Consider the following 23,315-nt stretch of genomic DNA (forward strand, 5'->3'; position numbering starts at 1 on the left):
TAATTCAGCTAGAAAATGAACAATCTTCAACTTGTAGTAGAAAATGTTCTCTCTTTCTGATGTCCCTCCTAAGTCAGCTCCTAGCTAAGCAAATTCCTGGTGTCAAACTGAAAACCAAATTTTTGTGCTGGCTACAGTGGGGCTCTTGTTAGCAGGTTTTGAAAGCTAGTTGAGTCCTGTGGCTAAAAATACTCTAATCACAGCTGCAGCTACTTAATTCATTGCATTTTCCTACTTGGCTCCCCTGGGTGCCTTGCTCTAGGCGGTATCTTGTTTTCAGGCCGATTCTGTGGCACCAGCCAAGATGATTTTCAGTCGGAGCCCCGTGCCAGCTAATTGGCTGGAGCCCTGCGCTAGCCAATTGGCTGCAGCCTGCTCCATCCGGTGGTCCAGTGCTCACGAGCGGCCCGAGTACCACTCAGTTGCAAAACTGAGAGGAAGAGGAGTGTCTCTTCCCATCTTTCATGGAGGCAGGAGGTTTCAGATCAGCGCTTGAAACACCAAACTTCTCAGGTCGAGTGGGCTCGTGTCTTCATCCCACAGAGAGCTGCTGACCCTCCTGTGAGAGGTAAGCCCTGATCCTAGCTGTTGCTGGGCTGAGGACAAGCTCTTCCCAGGCAGCTCCAGCCAACAGCTGCACATAGGTGGGGTGTCAATCTTTGATGCTTCTAATTCCATCTCAGTCTTGCTTCCCAGAGGACCAGAACTGACAGGGCATCTTACTCAGCTTAGAGGCCGGGGTCTACACCCCAGTCACTTTCTTACAGATGCATGAGGGGCCTGCTTTGTAGCTAACCAAAGCAAATACAGCTGTGGAAGAAAGAAATCAGTTGTACTAACTGGTTTCACTATACAATCCCCCCTTTTTTTTTACTTTTACTACATACATTTCATTTTGAACTCACTTTTGACTTACAGAAGAGTTGGAAAAGTAATGTGGTTTCCACATATCCCTCAGTGGGGTTTCTCCAATGCTAACATTTACATAGCCATAGCACAAGTATTACAACCAGGAAGTTAATATTGATACAGCACTGTTGGCCGGGCGTGGTGGCTCACGCCTGTAATCCAAGCACTTTGGAGGCCAAGGCAGGCAGATCACCTGAGGTCGGGAGTTCAAGACCAGCCTGACCAACATGGTGAAACCCCATCTTTATTCAAAAAAAAAAAAAAGATACAGCACTGTTATCTAAATACCTTACTTGAATCTCACCATTTTTTCCACAAATGCCTGTTCTAGGATCTAATCCAGGATCCCACATTCCCTTTGTCACTTATTACAGCTTTTCCTACCTTGTATAACCTTTGACACTTTTAAAGAATACTGATCAGTTATTTGGTCTAGTATCCCTCAATGTGGATTTGTCTGATGTGATGATTGGAAGAAGTTGTGCGTTTTGGCAAGAATACCGCGGAAATGATGTGTCCTTCATACATCACGGAATCAACGTTGATGATGTCTTATTCCAGGTGATAGTGACCTGGACACTTGGTTTGGTGGTTTTCAGAGGGTTTCTTCAATGTAAGAAGTTACTCTCTCTCCCTTTGTAATTGACAGACTGGAGGGGAAACCTTGAGACGATGCAGGGTTATATTTTCACCTACTAATTTTGCATCTTGTCTACAGCTGTGGGAGCTGCCGGCTTTCTTCCACATTTATTAATTGGAATTCTGCAAGGAACAGCTGTCCCTTCCCATTTATTTAACTGATGATAGCATTATGGGCTCATGGACTTTATTTTTCCTGTGGGTTATAATCTAGTACTGCCATTATTTTGCTCCTCCAGTTGTTCAGCTTCGGCCATTAGGGGCTCGATCAGGTGGCCTTCCATGTTAAATTTGAGCCCCTCCACCCCCTTTAGCGTGTCCTTTCTGGCACCACAAGATGCGCCACACTCATCTTGTTGGATCAACCACTTTTTCCTTGATTCCTGGTTCCTTTTAGTAGAGAATGGTATTTGGAAACCACATCCAGGCACTTGATGTGTTTATTGTTACTGGGGTGTCACCGTGCTCAGGCTCTCTCTGCAGATGCAACAAGGAAATACATGTAGTTATGCTGTCACACACACACACACACATCCATATTCCTAATTAAGTGTGTGTCAAAAGCCATGGCTTACACTAATGCTCTGGATTCCGATTCAATGCCCCTGGGTTCATTTTAGCCTTTCCTCATTTGTAACTTCTTTCTCCTGTGGCTGGGAAGCCAGTTCTTATTATCTACAGCCCTTTTTCTTATTGTTCTGTCCCAGTGTACACAGATTTCCAGAACTGCCTGTACCTGTGTAGGGAACACTCATTGACTGACTAGATGAGAGCATTGATGTGGTTTTGTGGTTTTGCCTTTGGCCTTACACTATCCAGTCAAGACAGTGTTACTTGTAGCGCCAGTCCCTCCAGTGGCTCATCTTACCCATGTGTGCTGTGGTTAGGGTCATCTATTCGTGTTGTTATTTCACTCGGCACCCTCCTCCATCCTAGCTGGTTTTGGTGCTTAATTTTGAGGGGTATATGAATAGTATCTGAAACATTACTGTGTTTCTAAGCTATCCAAAAAGACGCTCAGAGAAACATTCTCTCTTCACCCCTGCTAGCCTATTCCTATCCCCACGTCTCCCACCAGCCCCTACAGACAGCTACTCTCTTTAGTTTCTGGTTTAAGCCTTCCTGACTTGTACAATAGGCAGCTTTGCTTTTTCCACTTAATATCTGGAAACCATGGAGTGATCAGTTCACAGAAGTTCTCATCCACAGTGTGGATGTACCGCAGTGCTGACCCGTGTGTAGTCATTTAGGCTGTTCCCAGTATTCTGCAGTCGTCAGTGAATAACCTTATGCGTGTGCATATCTGTATTGTCAAAAATTTATCTTCAGGGTAGTCTCCTAGAAGTGGGATTGCTGAGGAAGTTCACGTGTAGTTTCGTAAGGTATTGCCAAATTGGTCTCCAGAGGAGCTGTATCAATCTGCATTTCCTCCAGCAGCGTATGAGGACACCCTTGCCAGCAGGGTGCAGTCGTAGTTTTTACCAGTCTGAGAGGCGTGTCTCAGTGTTGTAATTTGCCTTTCTCTATTATGAGTGAAATTGAGCATTTTTTCATATGTTTGAGAACATTTTAATCTCGTGTGTGAATATATGTTCCTTTTTCCCATTTTTCTATTAGATTTTTTATGTTCATCCCTCGACTTTTAAGGGTTATTTTTATATTAGGGATATTGACCCTTTGGTGTATGGGGTTATTTTTATATTAGGGATATTGACCCTTTGGTGTATGAATAACTCCTTTTTTGTGGTACTTTAGTCATGCAAAATTTTATTCTTATGGAGGCAAATGTATCAATCTCATTGCTTGTGGATTTTGAGTTACATTTAGAAATACTTTCCATACACCAAGGTTAGAGAGGAATTCACCTGTGTGCTCTTGTACTAGTATGGTTTCACCTTTTACTTTGAGATTGCTGATCCATTTGGAGTTTATTCTTAAATATGGATCTAATTTTATGTGTTTACAAAAGGCTCTCTAGGGCCAGGTGTGGTGGCTCACATCTATCCCAGCACTTTGGGAGGCTGAGGTGGGAGGATCACTTGAGCCCAGGAACAGCAAGACCTCCTCTCTACAAAAAAAGAAAAACAAAAAAATGAAAGCTCTCTAGTTGTCCCAGTACTATTTATTAAAAAGCCCACCTTTACTCCATTGAGTAAAGGGGCTAATTCTGGACCTTCTATTTTCATTCCTCATGACCACAAATTGTAAATGGCTCCCAGCACTGCCCAGAGATGCACTGCAGTTCCCTAGTATGCTGGCTTCCTCCCTTTCAGACATAACTATGTTACTGTGACTTCTCTCCTTTCACACCTCCAAGACCACTTCCTTCTTGTCTCAGCTGGTCACTTCCTCTCACATTTTCCATTGAGAAAATAGATGCAATCTGATGAGACCCACCTCACCTTCCCACGTGATAGCCAGGCATCTTCCCTCCAGGCGCTGTCAAGGGGCTTTTGGTGCCCTTACCAAAGTCAAAACCTTCTGTGTTGTATCCTGGGTCCCAGCATCTCCTCAAGGTCTTTGCTGCTGCAACCATCCCCTCCTTCCGGCAGCGTTTCTTCCTCTCCTAAATCTTTCCTATCAGCATAAAAGCATGCTTTTCTATCACCCATTTCAAAAACGAACCAAAACAGAACAAAACCACCACTGCGCCCTTTCTCTATCTAAGACGTTAAGGCTCACGTGGGTATCATCAGCCCCCCTCCAGTGTACCTCAGGGTGCTAGACATATTTGATTCTTTTCTACGTGTGATACAACCTGAAAAGGATGAAGTATTGAGCTACAGGGGTATCAAGGATGGTGCTAAAGTCATCAGTGGAGGAGAGGAACCCACCAGGAGATCTATAGATGATGCCTCAAGGAAGTGGGGTAGGAACTGCGTTTTGATAGCACGTGCTTCAAAGAAGTAGGAGGATTTATGGAGGAGGAAGGAGCAATGATCTCAAAGTGGCAGTAAGGAGCCAGGGTGACACTGCCACTGTCTGGATGACTGGTACCTGGACTGTCCCTTCCGTTCCAACTACTCAGCTGAGCTAAGGCTCTGAAACGGAGCCTGGCACTTGATAGGGGGAATGAGTTCGTGTTGATCGAACTAAATCAACAGCACACCTCCAGAGCAGCTGTCAGTTTCACAGTGTGTGAAATTTAGTGGACTCATTCCCAAGCCCTTCTAAGAAAATCTGCCCCTGCTGGCTTCCTGTCTTGTGATCCAGTCCAGGCTCACAAAGGAGAGCCCACTGACAGCCCTGCTCCCCTGGCCCTGCCTCAGAACCAGTCATGCCCTCTCAAGCCACCATTTTAGCTGCCCCTCCCCTCACCCTGGCCAATGATATTCTGCTTCTGGTCATATTAGAATAACACAAACCAGGGATATTCTTTCACCTTAAAGAACCCAACAAAAGATATGAGGCCTTGGACAACAGGCAGTGCAGGACACTTATCTCTCAGAGACTAGAAATAAATCAGGTGAAACGAGTGCCTCAGCTCACCACCTGGAGGGGTTGAAGCCATAGGACAGAGACAGGAGGTCTTGTCAAGTTGAGATGGAGTTTGGAGTTTGGGGAAGCTGAGGCATCTAGAATTTGTGGGGGCAGGATACTGGGGAGGGGGAAGTTGGACAGAGATTCCCCCAAGTCTTTGGCTGAGTACTGGCCTGTACATGCATGTGAAGAAATCACAGAGTCAAGGAAAAGAGCCAAGAGAAAAAAGCAGGCGGGACAATTCCCAGAGCCCACCCAGGGCCAGGAATAATTTGTGGCCAAAATTTGTCCAAATTAGATAAAACTATATAAACCCACAGATTCAAGGAACAATGACCCCCAAATAGAAATGTGACGAAAGCCACACCAAGTCTCGTCAGAATCACATTGCCGGGTCTGAGCCACGTCACTGTTCTGGCTTTTCTTAGATTCTGCATCTGTCTGCTTGGCATCCGTTTGTCACAGGGCCCATTTTATTCTACTCCTTATTGTAGTAACTGGTTCTTATCTTCTGCATTCCTGATGCTCTGGCTTTGAGGGTCTTGCTGACTGGGGAGAGACTGCTGTTCCCAGGACTAGCCTGTTTTCCCTGCCCTGCCTTATCTTTCCCACAGAAACACGACGAAGGCTCTGGCCTGGGCATGCCCCTGGCTCCTTTCTGCCACCTGACCAATATGGGTGCATCCCCCATGTGGCCCTGTGGGGCCTGGTGTGCCCCCTTCTCTTGGGAATTGCAAGTAATAAAACTTTTTTTCGATGCAGTGGCATCAGCAAGAAGCAATGTCTCCAAGTTTTCACGAGTCACCTCTAGAAATTAAAACCCATGAGTACAAACTGAGACAATCACCTCTTAAGGTCCTCACTCCTCCCACTGAGCCTCTCCAAAACTGTGGCCACCATTCTTCACTTTAGTGCTCATCAACTCTCCACTGCTCAGAGACTTTCAATAGCTTCCCACTGTCCATCAAATCATGTCCAGATCTCTTAAATGTGGAATTCGGGGTTGCCTAGAACCTGGCCTCAAACTAGTACAGCAGCATCTTCCCACGCTCCATTTACACTTCCTTCACGCCAGGCCACCAGACTATTCGTAGTTTTCCGTCTACATAGTCCCATGGTTTCCAGCCTCTAGGCCTTTGCTCACACTGAACAGCATTCTTTGAAAAGAACCGTCCGCTGCCATATTTCTAAATCCCAGTCTTCTTTCAGACATCCACTAAGGAAATGTCATCTCCTCTAGAAAACCCTTCTTGCTTTATCAACCACTTGTCATCCATTTCCCTCTGTGGGCACAGCTTGTTCTACCGTATTTCGACTCTGACATAGGTCTTTAAAAAAAAATTATCATTTCTCCTGAGACAGGGTTTGGCTCTGATGCCCAGGCTGGAGTGCAGCAACACAGTATCAGCTCACTCTAATCTCTATCTCCCAGACTCAAGCTATCCTCCCACCTCAGCCTCCCAAGTAGCTGGGACTACAGGTGCACACTACTGCGCCTGGCTAATTTTTGTAATTTTTCGGTACAGACAGGGTGTCACCATGTTGCCCAGGCTGGTCTCAAACTCCTGGGCTCAAGCAGTCCGCCTTCCTCAGCCTTCCAAAGTGCTGGGATTACAGGCATGAGCCACTGTGCCTGGCCCTAGCGTAGGTCTTATCCCACTGGATTATAAGCACCTTGAGGGCAGGGGCCGTGTCATGTTATCCCATCACCTCTTGGTGTAATTGGTGTTCTGGAAGGTTATGGATGAGCAGATGGAAAGTGGCACTTGTTCCTTATTCAGGGTAGTGAAATGGTGATGTACAATAACCCATGTTTTCCAAAGACACGGGAAAGTCTCCCCCAGGTTGTGGTAGGACTCCCTGCCTTCTTGCTGGCACCGTGGTGGCAGTCTCTCTGCAGGTTTTGAGCAGGAACGGGAAGGAGTACAAGTCACAGGTTGGAACTGTACTTTGTCACCACACTGGTCTTTCCAGGGGCAGTGGGGGCTGATTGGCAGTGCAGGAGCAGGGAGGGTACCTGTCCTTGGAGCAGCTCCTCTGAACCAAACGTGGAGAACAGGCAAAGTGGATGCTATCCACACTCTCCCCAGCTCCTTCCCTGCCTGGCGTGAGGCCATACCCCGCCTCTGGAAATAAGCTTGGAGGAGCTGTCCCAAGGCGTTAAGTGCTAGGAGGGAAGCAGCTACGGGAGGCTCTCCTGTCACTTTGTTTCTCAAAGTCAAAGGAGCTGGTTCACTGGCTCAGCGGCTAAATCTAGTTGATTCTGCACTAAGAAAATGGGCAGATAAATGCCGATTCTAGTTACTGCAATTCAGGCAATGGGTCTAACTTTTCTTATCACTGCGAGGCCAGTACCCCAGGGGGGCCAGTCAATATTTTCTGTCTGCTGTCCCCTCGTGAAGCCCTGCCTGGGAGACCTCGAGCATCCCCCATGTTCCGTGAGCCTGGATCATGCCATAGGTGCCCTACCCCAAGGCCCACAGTAACTGTCAAGCAGGTGGCAGGGCAGAAAGGGGTTAAGAGAGTTAGGAGCACAGGCTCCCAAGCACCCCCGTTTACCGTTTACCAGCTGTGTGGTCATAGGCAGCTTGCTTTTTCCATCTTTAAAATGAGGGTAGAAGTGCCTGGCTCGTGGGAAGGCAGTGAGGGTGAAGTGAGTGGGCGTAAAAGCTCTTGGAGCACTCTGGCATCCAGGGAGCACCAGAGCTTATCTGATTGTTGCTCCTGGGGTTGCAGCCCAGTCTTTCCTGAAGAGAAATGGTCATGGCTCTGTGGGCCTTTCCTACAGCGGAGCCCAGGCTTCTGCTGTCTCCAGTGTTTTTTTTTTCCCTGAGTCTTGCTTTGTCTCCCAGATCTCAGCCCAATCTCAGCTCACTGCAACCTCTGCCCCTTGGGTTCAAGCCATTCTCCTATGTCAGCCTCCCAAGTAGCTGGGATTGTAGTCCCGCACCACCACGCCAGCTAATTTTTGTATTTTTAGTAGAGATGGGGTTTCACCATGTTGGCCAGGCTGGTCTCAAACTCCTGACCTCCAGTGATCCACCTGCCTCGGCCTCCCAAAGTGTTGGGATTACAGGCATGAGCCGCTACACCAGCCCCAAGTGGCTTTCTTAATCCCATGACTTCAGGCACATCTCCCACCCTCCCCTCCACACTCTACCCACTGCAGCCCCGAAGGCCTTGCTTGGTGGAGCTTGACCATCCCCCAACACACTCCTAGGCCAGGCCACACCTTCCTCACCTCTGCTGGACCGTGGCAGTTCTGGTTACCCTGCTACATCGGCAGCTTTGTCTCTCCAGAGTAAAATTAAATCTTTATTTGCTTGACAATGGGGATTCTTTGGGCTTCAACACGAAGCACTATAGTTGAAACAAAAAGACTGGAGACTAGGAAGCAAATTATTTCTGTAAAATATTCACTTCCCAAAGACACCGAGAACGTAGTAAAATAAGGAACAGGAAGTATCATGGTATTTTGTAGGTACACCTAATAAAGCAATGTTAAACCCTGTATACAGACCAGTCAGCAATCAGTCAGCCATAGAGCACTGGTTACCACTTTGTCCCGCCCCTGTCTAGGTAACCTTGGGCACAGCACAAATCCTGAGCAGGTGACCAGGTACAGGGACAGGCACAGGCCTCACTCCTGACAGGCACCTCCCATCTTCTCCAGCAGCATCCCACATCGTTTAATGCTAAATTATTAATCCCTAAATTTTAAAAGGTGGGGGGCAGGTGCAGTGGCTCACGTCTGTAATCCTAGCACTTTGGGAGGCCAAGGTGGGCAGATAACCTGAGGTCAGGAGTTCAAGATCAGCCTAGCCAACATGGTGAAACCCCATCTCTACTAAAAATAAAAAATTAGCTGGGCGTGGTGATGTGTGACTCAGGAGGCTGAGGCAGGAGAATCACTTGAACCCTGAAGGTGGAGGGTGCAGTGAGCTGAGATCGCACTATTGCACTCCAGCCTGGGGGATAGAGACTCTGTCTCCAAAAAAATGAAAATAACATAAAAAGGGGAAATAAATTTTCCTTCACAGAAGAAATGATTTTATTCCATTTGAGAAAAGTAAAGGATACATTCATTCTTGGTCTGACAAAAGTGATTTTGCCATGGGACTCCAAGGCCTACCTGGTGAAGTGACAGTGACAGATGTCAGAGAAAACTGTGGCCCTCAGTGACATGGAGAGCACAGACGTTTGGCTGGAAAAGCACTTGCATATCAAAACATTTCCTACTGCAAAGATTCAGAAGTTCTTCTAATCCTGAAGATCATTCTGGTCTCTTAATTCAATACTAAGGATGATTTAAATTTGCTAATGGAACCCGGGCCAGCTGTTTTCCACACATATAACTGAAAGGAGAGAAACCGGAAATCACTCTTCCATGAGACCTTTGAAACCTCTCTCCACGCCTCATGTGTCAAAGGCCATCGCTGTCCCTCCACCCAGCATCTGGGCAGTGTCTGCCTCCTGTCCAGAACTCCTGGAGGCTGGGCCAGCAGCCACCCGAGCACCTCCCACCTTTCTATCCCACACAGGGCGTGACCAGCTCACAAGCAGCCTCTGACCAGCAATCCCAGCCTGGTCCACAGCACCACGGCTGCCTTGGCAGCAAGAAGGGCCTGGAAAACTGCAGACCCCTTCCTCCCTCAGGTGTTCTGATTGACTTTCACAACAAGGGCCACCTCTAGCCCCTCCATCAAGCCTTCGGTCTTATAATGTTGTGACCTACATTGCCTATAGTGTTATTCTAGGATGTCACCCAGAGAAAAAGGACTAAGCAGCCCTCTTGCTCTGGAGCTCCGAAGAACCGAGCCAGGGAAGCAGCAGCAGGAGCGCCCCATGTTAGGTGCACACAGGGGCTGTGGCTCTCAGCACAAACCTGGCGACTGCCCAGCTTCAGACGCCACCCACGGTGGAGCCTCAGTGACAGGCACTCATCCTCCCCTCCAAACGCTGGCCAGCAACAGCCCCTTCCAAGAAGGCCAACTGGGAGAATCCAGGGAGCCACACTGCGGGAAGGCTCCTGAAGAACTGGGCACAGCTCAGTGTGTGCTCGGCCTGGGGTGCCTATGTGTCACACTAAGCAGCTGTAAAAGGACAGGAGGGACTGCCCTTTACTCACCAGTGCAGCAGTTTGGGTTGAGGGCTTTTCAACTCTAGAAATGGCATTGCCTCAAAAAGGCTAACTGAGCAGGCCAATATGAAGTAGGTTTGTTACAACTGTAACTGTCACTCTCTAAAAAGAAGGTGACATGCCAGGAGTATTCCATAGCACCTTTGCCAGGGAGACAGAGAACACTCCTCCTCAGAGCCAATCCCCACTCCACAGCAAGTGAGGACACTGCGACAGCCAGGTGACCTGTGCTCTCACACTGCAGGTCCCTTGACGGAGGCCACTTCTCTCCCTCCAAGCATGTCCAACTTGGGGGTCCACACAGTGCTATGAACACATGGCCAGTCCACTAAATGTCTTCAAGAAATGGCCATCTGTCGCATGGAAATTGCTCTCTTGCGGCACCTCTCTGGATAAAGGCTGAGGTCGCTGCTGTTTTAGATCCTGCAGGCTTAGACTGGGCAAGGCCATTCGCAGGGCCAGTGCAATCGGGAATACTGAATGACTTCTGAAAAGTGTCCATCCTTGCCAGGAAACAAAACGCAGCACCCCTAGGATATCGCCAATGACAGCGGATACACAGCAACAGCCAACTACTAAAGCTGGGCCGATTCTTCAGCAAAGCTCAGTTCCCGGCCTGGGTGGTCTGACTGAACCGGCTGGCTGCAGACGTGATGGTTGGCACTGGAACTGCTAGTCTGGGGGCTTGCCCTGGAACGGTACCCACTGCCATCGAGCCATTGGGGACAACAGTTGTGTTCAAACTATTAAGGGTCTCACCACTAGCTTGTATTGTAAAATAGACCAAATAAAAGACAGGCAAGACAATCCCAATTAGAAGCATAATGAAAACAGCATTCCACCACTGAATGCCACAATCTGCACCATTCATTGGCGTCTTCGGAGGAGCTGGGAGCAGTGGCTGATGGGAGGCATCTTTGCAGTAACTTTCATGTAAAAAGATTTCTGACTGCACTGCACGCTCAATATTCTGGTCAATCCCCTTAAAGAAATCTGTCAGTTGGCTGGCCTGGGCATCAGTGCCTGTGGCTGCTCTGTCTGCGTCTGGCAGTTCCACTGTCACTCTGGTCTCGGAAGATGGGCTCAGAAGGGGTTTTAGTTCTTTGTGGGTCTCTGTTAGGATCCCATGGTTTTTCACTGGAATTTTAATAGATTTCAAAGCATATAAGTCTTGTTCTCTGATGAAGTTGTTGGCTTTCTTGATATCTGCCACCTAGGAAAGCATGAAGACATACATCACAAAATATGCGAAGCTCCTTAAAAATAACATTCCAAAAAGTGGCTCTTAATCTTTCTGGCGGATGATTCAAGCCCACTTCACTTAAGAATCTGATGAAGACTGAAAAACTGCACCTATACATGAAGTTAGTTGAGGCTGAAATTTTGCTTGTTGGCTTTTACTCAGCCTTAATATATAGTTTAATAATCAGATATTCCTAGATTTACAATTTTGAACAATTTAAGATCAGTTTTGAAAGAAGAGATCTTTCTTAAGCTGTTTAAAGCGTGACTGCAACAAAACGCTTTTAGCTGAAACCACCATGGCACTAACATGCATGCTGCAGCTGTTTCCACCTTTAACTTTGAGGCAACAGTGCCCCCATCTGCCTGACTTCCCTCATGCCAGAACGAAGTAGCTGCGAGATGTTAACATTCACCAAACACAGCCTCAGCCAGCTCTGCAGACACACTCAGAATCCAGTTTACCAGTAATAAAGTTGAGAGATAAGCCCGTAGCATATTCTTTCCCAGAAACACTGTGGGGCCTATTAACTTATTTATTTTTTAAATAAAAGTGTCCTACGGCTAATGCATTTAACTGTCAGGAGAAAGGAATAATGCTGTGAGTTTTATCAGTAGCATGAAGTTCATGACAAACTCCTCTCATAATCAAACACTAAGATTTAAGAAGTAGGGAAAATTTTAAGTCAAAGGGTAACTCCTCCCTCAAACTAATGTTTGAAAACTTTCCAAAAGCATCAGAGATGAACTCTAAACTTTTAAGTCATAAGTTCACTTAAACTAGAAAGTGAATACAGCCAACAGATCTCGTCCAAATCAGTCATTTCCATTACCTTGTTTAGTAACTGCTGTTATCACAATTGAATCAGGGTGGGGGCATTTTTTAATTTATTATGTCCTGAAACTAATGCATGACACCCTTGAGCTCTTTCTGTCTCTGTCCTTAATACACTAAGAGCAAATTTATTTACTTCAAGTAGGAAAACTAATCACTTATCAAAGAATTTATATATTCTTTACAGATTTAGACATCACCAAACCAAGAAGCCTACTGCATCTATTCCAGTCTTTCTAGGACAGGCTTCATTTTTCAACCTATGTTCTATAAACCATACAGTGTGCCTACAGAAGCTGCTTATCACAGCCAAATATAAATGTCAGCACAATTTAAACACGACTATGTGTCCCTGGAGACCAACCTGTTTATTTCCCTGGGAAGGATTGCAACACCCCACACAATATGTTTTACACATTTGGACCTTGTTAGATAAGACACTTGTAGGAGCAAAAGATTTTTTTAATTAAGTAGCTTATATACCCTTAGAGAAGGCCATAGAAATTTGTCACACGGTGTTAGCAAAATAGTTATAATCTAGGAGAAAATGCAGCAATTCTATAAATACTTTCCTACTTACTTGGCCATTGTTAATCACTCTGAATGCTAAAAACATAATTAAAGAGAAAAACAGGGTTATATAGATACACAGCATACAAGAGATCATGCAGTTCTAAAAGAGAGAAGGTAAATTTTTACCAATCAGCTACCACCAAGAAAGGTTCAGAAAACATAAAAGTGGCAAGAAAAGCAAGCATGCCATAGAAACTGGGATAATTCTGCCTGCCATCTCCAGCCCCATTAGGTCCAAAATGAAATGTGCTCGAAAGAAAAAAAGGGTTCAGAATTTCAGTGCGGAGAAAAGGGGAAGAGAAGTCCCCTGCAGAGAAGGAGATGCAGTAACCCTCGGTCTTTGGGGGCCAGAGTTTGGAACTAAAGGTACTCCCACCTGCCTTCCAATTCTGGCTGCATAGGGGAGTCCTTGGCTGCTAGAGCAGGCCACTCCTGGCAGGGTGAAGGAGGGCAACAAGGACCCCCACCCTGCAGTGAGTTCCCTGTGTTCCTGGAAGCCAAGTGGGGCAGAGCACCTCAGGGGTGTCTTACTTTGCAGCCGTACTGCAGAGCCAGCTTGTTGAGGCTGTCCTCCTGGGCCAGCTCCCGCTGCAGCAGGACTACGTCGCCTGCGCCTGCCTGATGAGGATGGTAGACACCGCTCTTCTGGCGCTCCTTGCCCCGGGGCCGCAGAACCGTACAGTGTGACTCTTCCTCAGAGGAGTCCCCTGAGTCCCCATTCTTAAACATGTATACGTGGCTGGTCGGAGTCCGACAGACAACAGCTGGGCCTTGGAAGGTCTTGGCTGACACTTCCTTGTGCCTCATGTTCACTGAAAACCAAACCCGAGGGTTAATTCCACATAAGACATCATTATCCCTCCACCACCTTGTTTAAAAAGAAGTGTCTTGTTGTTAGAGAGTATTCCTTTCCCTAATCACTGAAAATACTCAACAAATACCATCAGTAGAAAAAAGAATGTGCGGCCGGGATCCCAGCACTTCGGGAGGTGGAGGCTGGCGGATGACCTGAGGTCGGAAGTTCGAGACCAGCCTGACCAACATGGAGAAAACCCTTCTCTACCAAAAATACAAAATTAGCCGGGCATGGTGGCACAAGCCCGTAATCCCAGCTACTCTGGAGGCTGAGGCAGGAGAATCGCTTGAACCCAGGAAGCAGATGTTGTGGTGAGTCAAGATGGCGCCATTGCACTCCAGCCTGGGTGACAAGGGCAAAACTCCATCTCAAAAAANAAAACGAAAAGAAAAAAAAATAATGTGCTTACGCTGGCTGAGATAGAAGAAGACAGAGTCAAAACTCTTCATTGTTTTTTCTAATTGCATCCATTTCATGCAGAAAACAAAAGAATTCCTTTCTCCTGCCCCGATTCCTCATCCGTAGCCATCTTCCCAAAACCCACATATGTAAAGAAACAGCTGCTTTTGGTCTCAGGGTAGTAAAGAAGTCGTTGAGATCCCTGCAATGGAAAGTAAGGGCTGCTGCCAGCCTCTGTGCACTGAGAATCTTCAACTCAGAGCCTCTGCACAGTAATTTTTTATTCAATACTTTACACCTTGCAAAGTATCTTCACTAAGAAGGTCGGTGCTGAGGACACTTGCTGAGAGCTATGGGACTAAACTGCTCTTACTCTGACACAGTTTCACTCTGCGTAGTGGGGCCAGCTAGCGGGGAAAGAACGCCTGTCAACCGGAGAAAACCGCCCAGTTTGCTCACGGGTCACTCTGCGTTCACTGCATCCCCGCGTCTGGTTTTTATTTTCACCTTGAGTCAACCGCCAAAGCCACGATACCCCCGTTCCCCGCTCCAAACTGTTCGGGTGAGATTCCAGAAAGGAAATCTCAAGCACGCGGAATGACAACCTCAAAAACAGCTGGCTTCGGAGCCACACGGGAGCAGCCCACTCGGGGACAGCCTGTGGCCCCTGCGCGACCCCTACTCACCGCCCGCGCCCTCGGGGGCCACCGGGCCACACCCCGCCCCGCGCACTCCTGAGCCCGCCCGGAGGAGGGAGGCGGCCGGCCGTTCTCCAGGGGCTGCGGGTCAACTGCAGGACCTCGGCGGCATCCCGGGGACGGGGCCGGCCTTCGCGTCCGAGCTCGGGGGCAGCAGCCGCTCTCAGGCCCGCTTCCCTCCGAGTCCCTAATGCGAAAGGATGGGGCGCCTCTAAAGGAGCTGACAGGAAAACGGGGCGCGGCCCGGCCCTAGGGTTCCACGGGCAGGGCCCTAACACTCCACAAGGCAGGACCTCTGACCCCCAACCCTAGCCACCTGGGGCGAGCCCTCGACAGTCACGGTCACCGCCCCTCCAGCTGGAGGGTCCCCTAGGAGCCCGGGGAGGGACGGCCCGCCCGCGAACCGACCAGCGAGGCCAGGCTGCCGTGCCGCCATGAGCCCGCGCGGCTCCGCAGCCAGACCGCGGTCCCCCTAGTCCAGGCCCCGGTACCTCAGCGCCCAGCCTCCGCCGCGACCCGCGACCCGCGACCCACGACCCACGACCCACGACACGCCGCCGCGCCTGCGGATTGGCTGCGAATATCAGCTGGGGGCGGGACTGGCGAGGCAACCAATGAAATCAACGGTGGGCGGGCACTGGAGCGAGCCGGGCTGCGCGGAGGGCTCTTCCCGGGACCACAGGGCCCGGGGCGGGGCTTAGGGCGGGGCCGGGGCGGGCCGGGGCTCCGCAGCCCTGACTTGGCCCTCGCCCCGCCCACCCGCCTACCAGGGCTACGCCGCGGGCCCTGACTTGTTTTCGCGTCTGTTGGGGCAGCGAAGCACTTCAGCTCCTCCCTCCCAAAGTGGGCGGCTTTCTGCTGAGCCGGGGCTTTCTCGCCTATAAAGAGGCCTTTGACCCCGCCTGTGGGTAATAATCTGTAGCTGTGGCTCGGGGAGGACTCCAGTAGCATGGGGTCCTCTGCGCCCTCCTGCAGGGAAGGGGCCGTTGGCTGGGCTCAGATGGGCAAGGGGTCTTTCTGCGGTGGGATCTGCGCTCCTGGGCCTTTGAGGGCCTCACCAGGGAGGCATTGCCCCACCCCGAGAAGAAAACACATGGATCCTGTCAACCGGGACCAAGAAAACTTAAGTCATGTTTATCAAATGTCGGATGGCCAAGGATTTCTTAAGATTAAAAGTGATGGAAGAATTCTCACACATTAAGGCACAAAGTTTAGAGCTTCTACTTAAAACGGAAAACCAAAATTGAAAAGCAGATAACCAGGGGAAAAGAAACTCAACAAAGGATTAAATTCCTTCACTGAGAGAGACTTCATATGAAAAAGAAAGATGCTAAGACCTCAGTAGACAAGTGGGGAGAGAACAGAGCGGATAATTCAGCAAACAATGCAAATGGTCCACAGGCTGAAGATGTGAATCCTCACTTGCAATCAGATAAACAACAGAGAAAACATTAAAACAAGATCTTACAAACCCTTTCCCACTGATGTGGCTTGGCTGTGTCCCCACTCAGAACTCATGGAATTGTAGCTCCCACAATTCCCACGTGTTGTGGGAGGGACCCAGCGGGAGGTGATTGAGTCATGGGGGTGGGTGTTTTCTGTGCTGTTCTCCTGATAGTGAATAAGTCTCAGTAGATGGTTTTATAAAGGGGAGTTTCCCTGAACAAGCTCTCTTCTCCTGTCTGCTGCTATGTGAGACACACCTTTCACCTTCAGCCATTATTGTGAGGCCTCCCCAGCCACCTGGAACTGTGAGTCCATTAAGTCTCTTTGTTTTGCCCAGTCTTGGGTATGTGTTTATCAGCAGCGTGAAAACAGACTAATATACCCACTTAAACCAAAAGTCAAATTCTTAATCTCTGTGGACAAAGCCCAAAATGGTCTGGACTCCAGGATGTACACACCCTCCCCTAACCCCCAGGGTTCTCAGGACTCTGGCCTTGGAATGAGAGCAGCATCGTCAACTTCCCCGGTTCTGATGTTTTTGGACCTGCACTGAGCCATATCATCTGCATCCCAAGGTCCCCAGTTTCCAGACTGCCTGTCCTGGGACCTGCAGTCTCCGTGATCGCAGGAGCCAGTTCTCCTCCCCTCGCTCTCATTCTCTCTCTATATGAGTAGATATAAATATTTATATGTATAGATAGATGGATAGGGATATCTCCTAGCCATCAACAGATAGATTAGAAAGATAGGTGATAGATAGATATAGATAGATAATCTTCTATCAGTAGGTAGGTAGGTAGATGGATGGATAGATAGGTATCTCCTATCGGTTCTCTCTGTAGAGGACTTGACTATCCATCTATAGATAGATAGGTGTCTCCTATTGGTTCTGTCTCTCTGGAGAACCTGACTAATACAGGCTTCAAGGCTCCTTCTTACAGACCACTCGCATTACTGGACTGTCTGAGCCTCAGGCCTCAAAGTAAGCTGTCTTCTCAGTGAGTCCTCCGCTGTCCACTGGGTATATGTAGATGCTCCCTTGGTGCTCTGTGAGAACATGGTTTCTTCATAGTATGTCCCAGTTCACTTACTTGTCATTTATTGCCAGGATCCTCCTGTCCCCATGTAACTTCCAGGGCCCAGCTGAGTGGCGGCATCTAGAAGTGCTCATTCCATATTGGCTCGGTAGGAGAGCTGTTCTGTGATCTGACCCAGGGTACAGGGAGGGAAACCAAAATTAAAAAGCATATTACCTGGGGGAAAATAAATGCATCCTGACAAAGGACTAAAGTCCTTAGTTGAGAGCACCAAAATCCTAATATGTCTATTCTGGAGGCCTGGCTGTCAGCCATCAGCTGTACTTTGGGCCCAAGGTGCCTGGCCATGGCCTGGTGGGTTTGGCAAATCCAAGAGTCAGAATTTCAAAGTGTGTCTAATGGCAAGAGAAGTCACAACAGAATTTGCAAAGCTGGATTAGTATTGCTGCTCTCTGATCAGTTATGGTTGTCTCATTCATCCACTGTGTCCAATCAGAAACAAATCCATACTTAGTAAGGATAAAGTTTATTCCAAAAGATTATTTCGAGGTGGAGGGAGGGACTGTTGCCATGGGGAGAACTGCTGGCCATAAGCTCTGCAACGTCTCAAGAGTTAGAGTTCTCCTTTCACAGCGAAGAGTAAACAAAGCTAGAAAGAGCATGGTGTGGGGAAGTGGGATGAGAGGGTGGTGGGATCTGGGAGTAGATCAGAGAGCGTTCCACCTGGGGCCAGCCGGGCCTCAGGAAGAGCTTATGCTCAGGCTGTGAGCCCAGGTTTACTAAGTGGGCTAGGGGAAGAGAGAAGCCTAATCAATGTTTGGTTAGTGAGCGTTTTGTTCCCATTGATCACTGGGGTCAGGCAGTTCCACTAATTATTTATGAGAAAAAAAAAGGGAATTTGGAGGGTGTGAGGCTGGCCTTGTCATAGGTAAACCAGGAGGGCATTTGTGAGTCTTACCTAAGTCATATGAAGAAGGAGGGTTCTTTGTAGTAGGTGTCTTCTAGAACACAAAGGGTGGAGGAATTTCTTTTTTCTTTTCTTTTCTTGAGATGGAGTCTTGCTCTGTCACTGAGGCTGGAGTGCAATGGCACAATCTCAGCTCACTGCAGCCTCCGCCTCCCAGGTTCAAGCAATTCTCCTGCCTCAGCCTCCTGAGTAGCTGGGATTACAGACGTGTGCCACCGTGCCTGGCTAATTTTTGTATTTTTAGTAGAGGTGGGGTTTTACCATGTTGGCCAGGATGGTCTCAAAGTCCTGACCTCAGGTAATCTGCCCGCCTTGGCCTCCCAAAGTGCTAGGATTATAGGCATGAGCCACCGCACCTGGCCAGTTGGAGGAATTTCTTAGACTCCACTGTTCTCCAGGAGCACAAGTCTTGGGTAGAGTTCAGCACTGTCAAGCTTATGTCTGTGACACTCCTTCCATGTGCTGGGCACTGAGGCAAAGCTATAAGGAAAACTTCGATTGGCTCTATAAGTGGTGGACAAAGCTATAAGGTCAACTTTGATTGGCTCTATAAGGCTAAGGCCTCATGGCCTTACATTGCCAGAAGGAAGATGGAAAATCAAAGACATACACAGAAAAGGTCATTACAGATGGTGCAAGGCCTTCCAAGGAAACAAGGTTGTGTGTGTCAGCAAAAATTACACCAACTTGGTAAAGGCAAAAGGATGGCTGTCCTTTCAAGGTCATACAAGGACTTGTCCAGCAGACTGCCCCAGAATTCAGTGATTGTCAAGGCAGCAGTTCTTAAAGTGTGGTTTAGGGATTCCGGAGTCTGTGATATCCAGATGATGCTCCTAGTAATGCCAACATTACTTACCTTTTGCATTTCATTTTCTCCTGATGTGCAGTAATTTAGCTAATGTTTATTGAGTCCTTAACTGAATACAACACCCGTATGAGGTAGGAACTGTTATAAATCTGAACTTATAGATGGAAAAATTGCCTAGGGGAGAAATTCCAAGTTTGCCACCCAGTATCAACTCTCATCTTTTCCTTTAGAAACAGAACCCCAATATTATTGGGGGCATCAGTATGCCAAGCCAAGACCACATATCAGCCTTCCTTGCAGTGGGATGTACCCATATGAATAAGTTCTAGACAATGAGATAAAAGAAAATGTGAAGGGGACTGCTGAAAAAGTCCTTAAAAGGGGGACATCTGGAAAAGCTCTGAATATGAGTGCCTTTTTATTCTCTCTGCCTCTCTGCTGCCCGGAATAAAGATGTGATGGCCAGAGCATATGCAGTCATCTTGGACCATGAGGTGAAATCTATGTGCTAAGGAAGAATGGCAGAGCAGAATGGTGGAAATGTCCCCATGTTTAAGATGCTGTTAAGATCTTTGTTAGTAGCAACCAAATAAGTTCCTAACTTACATGCTTAGGCACAAAGACTTAGTTACTTGCTCAAGATGTCATAGCTAGCAAGAACAAGAGACAGGAGAAAAGCCCAGACTGTGGCTCCATAGCCCCAATCTTGTGAACGCTTCTGATCAGGGCTCATTTTTGCTTTCCCTGCTGCCTCAGCCCCATCCAGAAAGCCTGCTAACCTGGTCAACATTTCCCCCAGAAACATCCTCAGGTTTTCTCCCCAGGCCTTGGCTTGACTGGCTGAGTTACAGTTTCTCTGGCCTGAGTTTCCTGAGGCCAGATGAGAAGTGTTAGAGTGACATGACCTCTCCACTGAAGTGTGCCAGGGTCGTGTCCACCAAGGACTTGGCTACTGTGGCCCCAAGAAAGCTGTGACTAAACCTGCACAAGCAGACATGCCTACCCAGATGCCAAAGCTGTGTCACCTCATCCCTGTGCCTGACCTCCCTTGGAGCCCTAGGAAGGGCAGGGAGAGAAGAATGCGAGTAGGTGCTGAGTGGCTGACGTTTACAAAATGTTTGACAAGTCCAGTGGGTGGAGAGCGGAGACCTGCGTTATCAAAGTCATTAGAATTTCTTAAGCTCCACCTTCCCGTTTTAGAGAGAGGAATTGAAGACCCAGAGACATGGGGGCACCTGCCTGAGGCTGCACAGCACGTTAGCATGTTGGGAGATGAGCTGAGTCCAAAGCCAGCTCTGCATTCAGCAGCTGTGTGACCCTGACAGTCCCATAAGCCCTCTGGACATTGGTTTCCTACTGCTACTCTGTTGTTCCCTATGCTTGGGGTGACCATACAGTCTTTCTGTCTAGAACAATCCCAGGACATGCCTGTTGTCACAGCGCAATTATTAGAAACATTCCTCCCCTCCTGGACACACCCTGCACCTCTCTCTGTGACAGTGGTATGGTTTGGCTCTGCGTCCCCACCCAAATCTCTTGTTGAATTGTCATTCCCAGTGTTGGGGGAGGAATCTGGTAGGAGGTGATTGGATTATGGGGGCAGATTTTTCCTGTGCTGTTCTCATGATGGTGTGAGCTGTCGTGAGATGTGATGGTTTAAACGTTCCCCTCACTCTCTCTGTCTCCTGCTGCCATGTGAAGACGGTGCTTGCTTCCTTCACCTTCTGCCATGATTGTAAGTTTTCTGAGGCCTCCCAGTCATGCTTCCTGTCAAGCCTGTAGAACCATGAGTCAATTAAATCTCTTTTCTTCATGAACTCCAGTCAAAGGTAGCTCTTTATAGCAATGTGAGAACGGACTAATGCAGATAATTTGCCCATGGATTGTGTGTCTGGCTACTGCTCCCCGTGGCCCCCCAGCAGACTTTGCCAGTTCATTGCAGAGGTCCAGATGGCTGGCAATATCCAAAACAGCCATGACCAATCAACCAATATTGTCAAGGGAGGTGATACTGATTTGCCATCCCTGCTCTGCAGTGTCTTGTAGTCTGGATTTGGTTCCTTAAGTTGTGAGTTCTCTAACAACTCAGGAAAATCCATTGGTTGGTGCCAGTGGAAGTTTCATTTCCATGGCATGGAAAGAACAAAACTTTCTGACTTCTACTTGTTGTCGGTCATTGTGAGGAGTGAAGTCCTTGGAGGCAACATGGCTATGAGTATGAGCACTCATAGCTCCAAACACATTGCCAGCTTCCGGAATTCATGGGAGAGCAGTGGAAAGAAGAAAATAGGAAATGCACTGTATTTGGTACAGCAAAACAATTACTAAAAATTTAAAGGGCAAACGGCAAATTAGGTAAAAATATTTGCTATCTTTGACATGTTGATATCCTTAATCTATAAAAGGCATACAGATCTCAATAAAAAAATCACTTTATAGAAAAATTACCAAATGATGCAAAAATTCACTAAAGAAAAATATATAGAAAAAAACTCTTGGTTTTACAGATGGTCAAGTAAATAGAAATTCAAAAAATGATAAGATATTCTTTATAGCCTACAGACTTGGAAAAAGTCAGACCTGAAGGATGATAGTGAACTTGGCCGTGCACGTGAGGAGTGTGCTTGCTCTCAGACACTCTCGTGGGCGTGTAAATTTGGGATGTTTGTAGCATTATATAGTCGTAATTTCTAAAATGTTCATATTGTTTGATTCTGACCTGCCACATTTAGGTGTCTACCAAGGAAGCAATTAGGACATGTAAAAAGATTTAGCTGTGAGACTGTTCTTAATGGTGAGAAATGGTGGAAAAACTCAAAATGTCCAACAGTGGGAGATTAGATTGAGTTCATTAAACTCATTTATTAAATGGAATCAAGTATGCTTATTGAAAACAATCTCATACATAGTTATTGACATGGAAAGATGTGTATGAACAAAAAATACTGTTTTAAAAATCTCAGCCAGGTGGGGTCGCTCATTCCTGTAATCCCAGAACTTTGGGAGGCTGAGGTGGGCAGATCACAAGGTCAAGAGATCAAGACCATCCTGGCCAACAAAGTGAAACATTATCTCTACTAAAAATACAAAAATTAGCTGCCTGTGGTGGTGCACACCTGTAGTCTTAGCTACTTGGGAGGCTAAGGCAGGAGAATCACTTGAAGCTGGGGAGCGGAGGTTGCAGTGAGCAGTGATCGTGCCAACTGCACTCCAGCCTGGGCAACAGAGTGAGACTCTGTCTCAAAAAAAAAAAAAAAAAAAATCTCTAGGTGGATTACACCTGTAATCCCAGCACTTTCAGAGGCCTAGGCAGGAGTTCAAGACCAGCCTGGGCAACATAATGAGACCCTATCTCTAAAAAAAAATTACAAAAATTAGTCAGGCATAGGGGTACGCATTTGTAGGTCCAGCTTGAACCCAGGAAGTTAGGCTGCAGTGAGCTGTGATCAAGCCACTGCACTCTAGCCTGGGTGACAGAGTGAGACCCTGGCTTAAAGAGAAAAAAAGAAATAAAAAAAATTTTAAATGAAAATAAAAATATCTAGAAAATGAAGTGAGGAAGGAAAACCCTGCAGCGTCACCCACAGACATCCAGAGCGTCGTAAAGTTCATGATGTCTACTGCGAGATGACTTTCATTGCCTTATGTCTGTTTGTCTGCATTGTTTAACTTGTCTCTATGGCACGTGTGTACTCTTATTATAAAGAGGTAGCATACCGCCCCACGGTTAAAACCAGTTTCTGAAGTCAGGCATTCAACATTCAGCTTTGAATCCAGCGCCATCCTTTAGTCTATGGGAAAATTCTGTGTTCTCTACAAGCCTCAATTTTCTCATCTATGAAATGGGATCTGGGATAGTCACTGCTGTTGTGACAGTTAAATGGGACGATGCCTGCTGAGTGTTTGACAGTTCCCTAGCATACAGTAAACACTCTGGGAATGTTAGCTCTCATTATTATCAAGAGAAAACAATAAAAGCATAGAAGTTAATTTTTCATTAAACAAATGCATCCCCACCTGCAATGAATGGAATGTTTGTTTCCTCCTCAAATTAATATGTTGAAATCCTAACTCCCACGGTGATGAAATTAAGTGCGGCCTCTGTGCCTGTGGTCCCAGCTACTCAGGAGGCTGAGTCAGGAGCATGCCTTGAGCCCAGGAGTTAGAGTCTGCAGTGAGATATGATGGCTAACTCACTGGACTCCAGCCTGGGTGACAGAGTGAGACCCTGTCTTAAACAATAAAAAAAAGTGGGGTCTTTGGGAGGTAACTAGGTCATGAGGGCA

At 47.5% G+C, this 23,315-nt stretch overlaps 1 protein-coding gene across 5 annotated transcripts; it reads right to left on the minus strand.

The window, feature by feature from the left end:
- Positions 1-9,053: 9,053 nt before the first annotated feature.
- Positions 9,054-15,354, minus strand: LYSMD4 (LysM domain containing 4). Of its 5 annotated transcripts, XR_001821795.2 has the most exons (4): positions 15,263-15,351; positions 13,350-13,630; positions 12,826-12,851; positions 10,915-11,381 (listed from the first exon to the last, which is right to left on the minus strand). XR_001821795.2 is itself a non-coding variant. In XM_017518694.2 (3 exons), the coding sequence occupies exons 2-3, from the start codon at positions 13,623-13,625 to the stop codon at positions 10,773-10,775; spliced, it is 885 nt and encodes a 294-aa protein (XP_017374183.1). In that variant the 5' UTR covers positions 13,626-13,630; positions 15,263-15,354; the 3' UTR covers positions 9,054-10,772. The 5 variants fall into 5 exon arrangements, 4 of the variants coding, with proteins under 4 accessions (XP_017374183.1, XP_017374190.1, XP_017374198.1 ...); XM_017518694.2 differs by lacking the exon at positions 12,826-12,851 and having other exon boundaries at positions 9,054-11,381; positions 15,263-15,354; XM_017518701.2 differs by lacking the exon at positions 12,826-12,851 and having other exon boundaries at positions 9,054-11,381; positions 15,202-15,351.
- Between the last annotated feature and the right edge of the window lie 7,961 nt (positions 15,355-23,315).

Source organism: Cebus imitator, unplaced genomic scaffold (genome assembly GCF_001604975.1).
Source record: "Cebus imitator isolate Cc_AM_T3 unplaced genomic scaffold, Cebus_imitator-1.0 Scaffold19, whole genome shotgun sequence".
In the NCBI taxonomy this organism is placed as follows: domain Eukaryota; kingdom Metazoa; phylum Chordata; class Mammalia; order Primates; family Cebidae; genus Cebus; species Cebus imitator.